At 48.0% G+C, this 10,590-nt stretch overlaps 2 protein-coding genes across 2 annotated transcripts; one reads left to right on the forward strand and one right to left on the reverse strand.

The window, feature by feature from the left end:
- Positions 1 to 5,329: 5,329 nt before the first annotated feature.
- On the forward strand, positions 5,330 to 5,931 carry BX661DRAFT_189356 (uncharacterized protein). The gene has a single exon (XM_051537561.1). The coding sequence runs from the start codon at positions 5,519 to 5,521 to the stop codon at positions 5,849 to 5,851; it is 333 nt and encodes a 110-aa protein (XP_051388677.1). The 5' UTR covers positions 5,330 to 5,518; the 3' UTR covers positions 5,852 to 5,931.
- Positions 5,932 to 10,050: 4,119 nt separating this feature from the next.
- BX661DRAFT_133176 (uncharacterized protein) lies at positions 10,051 to 10,383 on the reverse strand (the record flags this gene model as incomplete). The annotated part of the gene is made up of 1 exon (XM_051532615.1): positions 10,051 to 10,383. A coding segment is annotated over one exon (333 nt), but the record flags the coding sequence as incomplete, so codon positions are not given.
- Between the last annotated feature and the right edge of the window lie 207 nt (positions 10,384 to 10,590).

The following is a 10,590-nucleotide window of genomic DNA, read 5'->3' on the forward strand; positions in this document are numbered from 1 at the left end:
GACACGGAACCAAATGACTGTGAGCTTACACGTTCTCAAAACAGGGCTTTGGCTTAGATGAACAAGACCGCCGGTGAATATGTCGCCAACCAGCCATGTTACTCCTCCTAGGTACAGTAAAGTCATAACGTAAATGTTCTTGACCTTTAATGGCGGGTAATTGCGGTGCCGGATTTGGTAGCAGAGCGCTAGGAACTCAACCAGGTACATTGTGCCGAGAACCATTATTGTTGAAAGATCTACGTAGCCGATGGGGTCCAAGTGCACGCCCAGAAACGCGGCCATTTCCACCCTGCTTATTTCCTCTGGAGTGAGTTTGAACGACATTGGTGTAAAATGTAAATAAATGCAAAATAAGTGAGGCTAGGAAGAAAGTGACAGAATGTACATGCCAATGAAAAAGAAAGAAAATGCTAATTTATTATATTTTATTAGAAAACAAGAAACATTTATCTAGTTTATTTGCTTTTAATTTATACTTATTTTATAATCTGTAGTGTTTTGCTGACCTTGAAAGCATTATATACACATTTTGTGTAGCACAACACATAAAACGCGTTTTTTTGCAAGCCACCTCAGGTATGTATATATAAGTGAATGCTACGATGGGAGCAACAATTGGCGATTTACAGGTCGATTGTTTCAAAATTTTTGAGAGATTCATTTGTGGCTATGTTGCCGCGGCGAAAAATAAATAATTAGACGACAAGATGGAAGGTATATTGAAAACTCCTTGTACGTAATCAAAGCAATAATACTTCTAAATATATCAGATCGAATTGTTCATTCTGTCGCAATATTATTAATGTAGAAAAAAGAGATACAAATATTAAGAAAACGCCGGTTACTTTTTAAGTCTAGGGGCATATGCATTATAGCACGAAACACTCAGTAAAGTCAATATCAGTCAAAGTTTGGTACAAAGAAGAAATAGCTTTCATGATCTGGCGAGTATTTGGATAGAAAACAAAGCCACGCGAAGATCTGTTTTCAGCCAAGTAGTGGCGGAAATCCAGCTCAATGTCGTTGATAAACTGGTCGCGTTCGCTCGGAGATAGGTCGTCGAAGGCCCGATCGCTGTTGTGGATGCCTGTTGACTCTGGTAACGCAGAGTTGTAGTGGTGGATTGTAGTTGAGCCCTTCATATTGTGTGCTGTGTAATCAATAAAAATATATTTATGAGATAATGCGTGTCGTGAAGTTGAGAGTAATGGGTAAGAAAAGCCGTAGGGAACAAAAATACAATATTTTTAGGATCGAGGGAACAAAGGCCCTTAAATACTTATTTTTCGGCTGTGATGGGGTGGGTGTGTTAATAGCCGAGCCAGGCGCAAACATTTATATATTTATCTTTGCCGCCACAATATGATTTGCCAATATAAAAAATAGTGGGGCAGGTGGATGCGGAACCGGCCATGCTCCAATATTCGATTGGTCATCAGGTCTATAAAAATAGAACATTTCCAATTAAAAAATTTCCCAACAATATCGGACAAGTAAAGGGAACTGGGCGTCCAAACCATCAGATACAAGCAGCTAATACAAAAGCCACATGTTTTCAATATTGCAAAAATAAAAAATCCAATTAGAAGAGCTTGTAGCACGACCAGCTCAAGGACACCTGATACGCCTCCAAAATCTTCTCGACATTCGCAGTGTCCTTCGCAGCACCTACCGCCACATGCAAGGGGAGCAGGTGCTCGAGCGTAGGATGCGCCTTGTACAAGTAATCCGACTCGCTCAGGGCCAAGATTCCCTGCTCGCGGTTCTCCCCCGACAAAAGAGCAGTCTCGATCTCCTTATCGAATGGGCGCACATACGAGCGCACGGACGTTGCCGAGGCGCCAAAGTAATCGCGAAGGTTATGCACCGCCATGCCGCTGCCCACAATGACCACCCCCTGTTCGCGTAAAGGAGCCAACAACTGGCCGAGGTGAAGGTGTTGGGGCATGGAGTCGCTGCGGAAAAGCGACAGCTGGATAATTGGGAATGGTGCGTTTTCCAGCCCAGCCTTCTTCAGCACAACCCAGGCGCCGTGATCCAACCCGCGGTCTACGGTTTCCACAGGGATGCCGCCCTGCGTGAGCAGCTGGGCAATCTGTTGTGTCAGCGCGGGCTCTGTCTTATGTGCAAACTCCTCCTTGTATAGCCACGCCGGGAAGCCACCAAAGTCATAGATTAGCGGCTTGGGAAAGGCGCTTTTGCCGTTGATCTGGAGTGATTTGCCGTTGTTGGATTCCCAGTGACCGCTGAGTACAAGAAGTGCGCGTGGGTTTTGGGCGCGAATATCGTCGCCAATTTTGCGTAGAGCCTTGGATATAGCGCCGGTCGGGGGGTAGTCGGATTCGTCCAGGAGGTTGGGCCCACCGTGGCTGACAAAGTAGACGGGCACCGGGGCGGTTGTAGTCATAGTGTAAATGGCGGGAATGGCTGTGTTAATGACTTTGGGTGTTTTGGATGGAAAAAAGAAACGATTCAAGACGTAGAAAGATATGGCGATGAGTAGAAGCCTTGTTAGAGGCGACATAAATCAAACAAGGAAAAAATGATAAAGGTGGTGCTGGTAAAAAATAAAAAATGGACAATCGGGTTTGACGCACATCTGTCCCTTTTTAAACCAAACCCTTATTTGACAAAACACCGATTTGTAAGTGGTCTTTCGATCTTTCTCGCGATTTGTCATCTCAGCTGGCCATCAATGTCGCCGCCACTGCCGCCATGTCGATTACAAATTGTAAATTACAAATTGGCAATGCAAATTAAGGGCAGCGTAATCGCGTAATCGTGCTCTGAGGAATAGGGTGCGGGGGTAAGATGAGATCACATGTGCAGCGTTTGCTTAGCTGCTGCTTATCTCTTATGTGGCGCGCTGCAACTCACATTGACGACTTTTCACATGCGTGGGTATTTTGCATCCATTGGAATTTCGCTCTTAGAAAAGACAAAGGTAGCACCAAGAGGCACAATGACTTTCGAAGGCACTCTTTTCATCTTTACTATCATTTTTTATTAACCGCGTTAAAGTAGAAATAATACACACCCACAAGCCTTTCAAACATGTACACTCCCGTTTTAAGAAGACTCGTTGCGCTCGGCGGTGGCCATGCCATGCGCGCGTTCAGCAGCTCGGCAGCAGTGTCCGAAGCTATCAAGCGCATAACGGTGGTGGGCGGCGGCCAGATGGGTGCCGGTATTGCGCAGGTGGCAGCCACATTCGACCACCAAGTGACCCTGGTCGATGTCAGCCCCGAGGCATTGGAGCGCGGTCGCCAGTACATGGGCAAGTCCCTGGGCCGCGTGGCCAAGAAGAAGTTTCCAGAGGATCCCGCGCAACAGACCAACTGGGTCGATTCGATCCTGGGCCGCATCCAGGGCTCGACCGAGCTGTCCAAGGGTGTTTCCCAGGCCGACCTCGTCGTCGAGGCCATTGTCGAGAACATCAACGTAAAGCAGCGCTTGTTCGCAGATGTCGCGCAGACCGCCCCCGCCGACTGCATCCTGGCCAGTAACACCAGCTCGCTGCCCATCGGTCGTATTTTCGAGAATGTCAGTGCCGAGCGCAGAGCGCTGGCCGTCGGCTTGCACTTCTTCAACCCCGTTGCACAGATGAAGCTGGTCGAGGTTGTGCGCACAGGGGAGAACAGCGAGGAGACTGTGCAGAAGGCGTTGGACTTTGTGCGTGCCATTGGCAAGTCGCCGGCGGTGTGCCAGGACACCCCCGGGTTCATCGTCAACCGTCTGCTGCTGCCCTACATGATGGAGGCCATCCGCCTGCTGGAGCGCGGTGTCGCTGACTCGCGCGACATTGACACGGCGATGAAGCTGGGCGCTGGGTACCCCATGGGCCCCTTTGAGCTGGCGGACTACGTCGGCTTGGACACCGTCAAGGCTATTGTCGATGGCTGGTACACCGATGGCGAGGGCCTCAAGGGCGACTCGTTGTTTATGCCCAGCCCCAAGCTCAACGAGCTGGTGGCTGCCGGCCATTTGGGCGTCAAGTCCGGCAGGGTTTCTACAACTACAAAAAGTAAACTAAAATCAGCCGCTCAGTTTTTTCTCCCAAATATTTAATTAATCGATCGATCGTTATCAATATTGAATTACAGTTTGCATTTGTATTTGCATTTCCGCTGTCGTTATCCTTATCGCATCATCTTCATGACCTCCTCGTAAACGGCAAACACAATGGCGCCCGAGAACATCAGGCGCGCCAGCCGTGGCGTTGCGCCCTTCCACAGCGCAGCGGGCCCTCGCTGCTAACGACGCTTGCAAAACAATGCAGGGACCCGCGATGCTCTGCCGCAGCGCCCGCCTGCATCCGCGTCTTGACGACGTCCAGCGGCATCGTGGCGTAGACCGTAATAATCCCCGCACACATGCCCAGCGCAAAGGCCTCAGGACCCGAAACCGCCCTCCCCGTGCGCGCCACCAGCGCTTGTTTGAGGGAATCGTAGGCGGCAAAGCGCACGCATGAGTTTGCGCCCTGCCTGGCCATCACCGACGCCACGCCCCTGTACAGGGTCCTTACGCCACTGCCGCGGCTGAAAATATCGCGCACGCAGTCGGCTGTGCCACCGAATCGCTGGCGTGGCATGCATTGGTCGTGAATCAGCCGCGTCTTCACAGCCTCCGCCGGCGCTACCACCAAGCCACCCTCCACTATGCCGGCGCACAGGCCAGCGAGCATCATTCTTCCCATGGTCAAGTTTCCGGACGAGTCGCGGAGCCGCGCCTTGATCGAGTCGTATGTGAGGAAGCGCACGCCGGCCTTGGCAGCGTTCCCTGTGAGCATCGGGGTGAGCCCACGGTAGAGGCCTGGGATGCCCTGGGTTTTGAGTGTCGACCGGAGGCAGTCTAGAGCCCCGCGGTATTGGTGGCCGCCCTGCTGCATGTACTGAACAGACCCTTGCAGCTGTAGCTTGGTCTTTATTAGCTCCGTCGGGTATGTTACCGCCCCCTCGACTGCGCCAGCTACTGTGCCTGCGAGCAACGAGCTCATGGCGCTGTCCTACACTGAGAACGGTAGTCACTTATTGCTTGTTCAGATCCGCTTTTTTCTTTCTTGTCACTGTGGCAATGCTCGTGCATGGATTTCTATTCCCCTTTTCTGCTGTTGTTATTTGTAAGCGCTTCAAATACCTTTTTGGCATTCGCCATATGTCCCGTCTCCTCCTTTTTGCGATATGAACGGCGTGAGGGAACTTGCTTTTTTGTGGATATACCGCTTTAGTAACTTTTTTTTGCTAAGCGGGTGGCCAAAGTTTGTGCGCGCGCAAAGGGAAATCGGAAACTGCCCGGATTAAAGCAAGTGGCTGGAAAAAATAAAATAAAAATATACGATATGAAGCAAGAGGCGCGAGGCACGATAAAAAAAGTGACGCGCATCGTATCTCCTGGAATTCTACGGTCGAATCTCCAGCTCGATGGTGGTCATCTCCCTCCTCATTTGCCCCCTCTTGTTCTCGATCCTGCGTGCACGTGTCAACGGTGAATTCTAGATCACTTGGTCTATTTTTCAATGACCAACTCCCCAGGGTTCATTCCCACCCCCCACATCACCTTGTCTCTTTCTCTGTGTTGTTTCTTGCCATGCCCGCTGATTCATCTCAATCCTGAAAATCAAACAAAAAACTTGTTATTGGGTATCTTCCGACATATTTTGTTTGTTTGGTATCTGACTATCGTTTTCTACTCTACAAAAAATCTATGCAGAGACCACTTTTTACTTTCCCTTTCCTTTTCCACTCCACCGTACAAATATAGACAATTGGGCTCTCTTTTGACCAGGAAAGGGAATACAAGGCAGTATTTTGGTTTTAATTTATTTCCCTGCGCAGAAAATTTTTATTAACATGGAAAATGATATTTTGTATGTCAATTTTTTTCACCCGTCGGCATGACCTGAAGAATGATCCACCCGGATAGTTCCTGAATATATTGTTCTTGCTCCGAATCCAAATGAAAAATACATTTGTCACATTGTCAAGATTATTTTGTCCTATCTAAAAAGAAAACAAAAATGAGTAAAAAAAAGTGCTTCACTGCACCTGATCCGTTTTTTTCTCTTCCTCGACTTCTCAACAAAAAAATTAGTGTTCTGCAAAGAAGAGCCAACTTTTTTTTCGAGATGATTTTTATTTTTGACAACAAATCTGAGTTGCAACTCAACACTGTAAACCCGATGCCCTTTTTTCTATTTTCCTTCACCTATGCGCGCTGAAGTTCTGTTTCTGCCAGGTTCCGAGATTTTCATTCCCAACTTTCCTACTTTATTTTTTTGTTTGTACATGCTTTTTTTAACACAGTTTCTTATGTATACTATTTTTTGATGGCAAGTGTCTGAGCTGTAGTATCAAAGTGCAGGTGCCATGTTCTTTTACAGTCGTCTTTACCGACCAGGCTGGGTATATAAAATTGACAAGGTCTTTTCATTTCCTTTGTCTTTTGTAGTTGTTCTTTGTCTTCCTTGTCATTATAGTCATCATCTTCATCATTATCCTTTATCATTAACATCACTCATACAATACACATCCCCTCTTTTTTATTTACTAAACAATTATAATTCTTTCATTTATTTATTTTATACACACTATATCCTACATTTTGTACTTTATTCCAAAACTTTTATCATTTTCACATGGTTGTTGCCGCAACCAAGCTTGTGCCGGCCTTTTTAGGCGGCTTTATCTGCATATACGGCCTGGTCTCGGGCTTTATGAAACAACGCCTCTATCTTTCCGAATCCCTCGTGGCCATGGTTTTTGGGATAATTATCGGTCCCAAGGTGTCCAACGCATTAGACCCGCGGGACTTTGTCGACACAGATAATTTCACACTAGAGTTTTCACGCTATGTCATTGCTATCCAGGTGGTTGTGGCCGGCATCACGTTGCCGCGCCGCTACATATTGCAAAAGTGGCGGACCATGTCTGTGCTCCTCGGTCCAGTAATGATTGTGATGTGGCTTGTGTCTGCCGGAATCATCCAGTTGATTTTTAGGTTAGGATTCCTCGAGTCCCTGCTTATTGCCTCGTGTACGGCGCCGACGGATGCCATTTTGGCCAACTCCGTGATGAAGGGGAATTACGCCGAGACTAATGTGCCCAAGAATGTCCGCGACGCACTTTCGGCCGAGTCTGGTATTAACGACGGCTTCGGGATGCTGTTTTTGTACTTTGGGCTGTACATGCTGAACAGCAACTACTCGACGGGCTACGCTATCGGCCGCTGGTTTTATTGGATCTGGTGCTACCATATGCTTCTCTCTATCGTCATTGGAATTGTTGTCGGGTATGTTGCGCGAAAGCTCCTGCGGCTGGCTGAGACGCACAACCTGATTGACAAGGAGTCGTTTTTGGCGTTTTCTATCGGCTTGGCTATTTTCATTGTCGGTATTCTGCAGCTGATCCACAGCGACGACATCCTGTGCTGTTTTGTCGCCGGCCATGCCTTTACATGGGACGATTGGTTCCGGCAGGAGACCAAGGACGCGCATTTCCAAGAAATTCTCGACGGTCTGGTCAATGTGGCGTTTTTCATCTACTTTGGCACCATTATCCCATGGCATGATTTCAACAACGCTGTGTTGATGCTCACCCCCTGGCGCCTCATCGTCGCTGCCATTATGATTCTGCTCCTACGCCGCATGCCTATTGTTGTGCTGCTCACCCGGATAACACCGGCGTTCAGAAACTATCGACAGTCTATTTTTGCAGGCTGGTTTGGGCCGATTGGCGTCGGCGCTCTTTTCTTTGCCCAGACTATTCACAAGGACTTTAAGCACGAGCCTGAGCACTTTCACTATGTCTCGGGGGATATGGTTGTGCCCATCGTTAGTTTCCTTGTTTTCTCCTCCGTTCTAGTCCACGGTATCACCGTGCCCCTGGCGCATATCGGCAAGGTTGTGCGCAGCCGCAGCAGATCCATATCGTCTGTGTCCATCCGCAATGGAATCGCCAGCCGTCTGTCCTTTGTCAATTCGCGCGAGCCCACGGGCATCCACGGTGTCCACATTCCAATGATTAACCGAAATAGCAACAGTCCTTTGGATCTCATTAATGCGCAGAGCAAGCGCAATAGCCGGACAGTCTTTGACCTTCCCATAACCACTGATGACCAGTCACCGACCGTTGATAACAGCAAGGAGCCGTCTCCCAGTGCGTCCGAGAAGGGCGGCAACAACGACGACGAGCAGCCACCCTTGCCGTCTCTCGAGCTCAGCCGCTCCATCACCATTGACGATAAACCCAAGGTATCCCGCGACCAAATGGACATTCATTATCGGATAAATATCTTCCGCAGACACCACGGCCATCATCAGCCATTAATGTTGCCGCAGCGCAGGCAGACACCTTCAGCGCTCAGTAGTCCAAAGTACTCGCATTTGCAAATGCCCAGTCCGCCCATTATGCCCGTTAGATCCCAGAGCGTGTACGAGGTTGGTGGCGAAGCGCCGGTTTCGGATGATGACATGAAGGGCGTGGATAGGCTTGTTGGCGAAGGATTGGGCATCAGCGTGCGCATTGCGGATATGTATCGGTCAGATATCACACAGGGCAGAGACAATGATGTAGACGAGAAGAGTCTCGCATTGGGTACCAGCACGCCGTCAGCGGCCGAGAATACCAAGAGTGCCACTGGGACTATCCCGGCAGTTGTCGCTGCGTCCAAGGAGGAGGTTGTGCAGCAGGGGTATGAGTACGACGGCCTGTTGCTAAATGCTGACAATGCCATTGCCTCGCTTAAGGCCTCGCGCTCTGCCACGCGGGAAACCAGACTGGGCGCTGCCGAGATATTTAAGGTTCGACCCCGCACCAGTGACATTCTGCAAACCCCTCTGCCCATCCACTCATCAGCACCCCCAACCATGCCCATGCCCATGCCCATTATCGAACCTGAGACTAGCGGCGTTACCATCAGCACTCAGAATGGGATTCAGTCCGGAATTAGCAGCGGCAATGGCAACAGCAGCAGCGCTCCATTACGCCGACAGAGAACTCGTACAAACAGTCAGCTCAGTACGCTCCCCATGCGGCGCATCATGCGTAAAAACAGGAGACAGCGTAATGTGGCAACCGACGGCAGCGAGCAGGTTTGCCAGTTTATCGGCAACCACAAAAATCCGCTCGGCCGGCTAGAAAATGGCGAGCTTGTCGACTACGACGATCCAAACGACCATGATCGAGAGGAATCGTTCACTGATAAGAATATCGACGACCGGTTTATTGACTATTTCAGGATGGATATTGGAGAAAATATTCGCCGGCTGACATCCAAGCTTTCTGTTTTTGGAAGAAGCAAGCAACCAGTTGACGATGAGGAGCGCAATGTGGGAGAAGCCAGCGGTGGGTTTCCCGTATAAATAGCGTTTACTGTTTTAATGTAAAATACGCACATTGTCGCAAAACATACAAATTCATAGTATTGTACGGGGCAGGCATAATAACTAAGAAACAATTATATGTATTTATTGCCTATTCAAAAATTGTGTACCAAGTATATGTATTTTTGAGAATTAAAATTCAAATTACAAAAAACAAAAGACTATAAACACAAAAACAGTTGCTGCATCTAAGGACAAGAGCATTTATAATATTAGTGTTTGCTCATGCAAATTAAAAAATACATGTGCAAAAGCTATTGTATTAATAAAACTAATACATTTTAAATCTGATATAACCTGCTGTCTTATCTTTAAATTCAACAATTAGACCGCCTTCGTTAAATTTAAGCGTTTCTCCACACGATACATAGATTTCTTTCTTAATTTCCTGATAAGAATAAGGTAGGACATCTTTGTCGTGCTCTATAAAAATGTGGGTCTAAATCGATATATTCAAGTCTTAAAAATTACTTAACTGAAAAAGGGGGGCAGCGCTGTGTGGGCAGTGCTGTAAACATCATGGTGTTCCTTGATGTCAGCCAGCAATAACAGAAATGTGTATAGTGGCCATGAGGGCAATCTTGATTCTTGAAAAGGGAAGATAGTGGCTTGAAATGTGTGTTGGGCACCACAGCATAGGCCCACCAGCTCTTCTGCTGCGGCGTTATCTGGTACTGGTAGACGTTGGGATAGCAAATGCAGCGGCCATCCTTGATATTGACTTTGTCAGCCCTTTGAATGCAATAACTTTGTCCATACAGAGTGTCGCCGAGTCCAAGTGTACGTATTTGTTCACTTCTGTCTGATATTTCAGGGCATTTGCCAATGAACTCGCGGAAAACCAACTCGCTCGAATTACTATTTTCCGCATTGTAGAAGTACATTGCCGTCGCGATGATACTCTCTAAATTGCTGCAGTCTGCCTGCCATTGAAGGAGAGTGCACTCGGAATCTTCCGGCGTAAGATAAACGTTGTGTATCTCGACAATGGCCTGGAGGTTCTGACCGTGGAGACCATTGAGCAACAACATGCTACTTGGCTTGGAAAATTTGCCAGGGGGATTTTGGTTTCTTCGCATTGCCAAAGTGTCTGTTAGTCTCGTCACAGCCATTAGAACTTTCATATCCACCAGGTTCAATGTTACTGTCGTTATTGTGAGTGCAAAAAGTCTTATGGATTTGCAAATGGCCTTCAAACGGTTATTTGG

The sequence above is a fragment of the Kickxella alabastrina genome, assembly GCF_025024165.1.
Source record: "Kickxella alabastrina strain RSA 675 chromosome Unknown BX661scaffold_39, whole genome shotgun sequence".
NCBI classification, from domain to species: domain Eukaryota; kingdom Fungi; phylum Kickxellomycota; class Kickxellomycetes; order Kickxellales; family Kickxellaceae; genus Kickxella; species Kickxella alabastrina.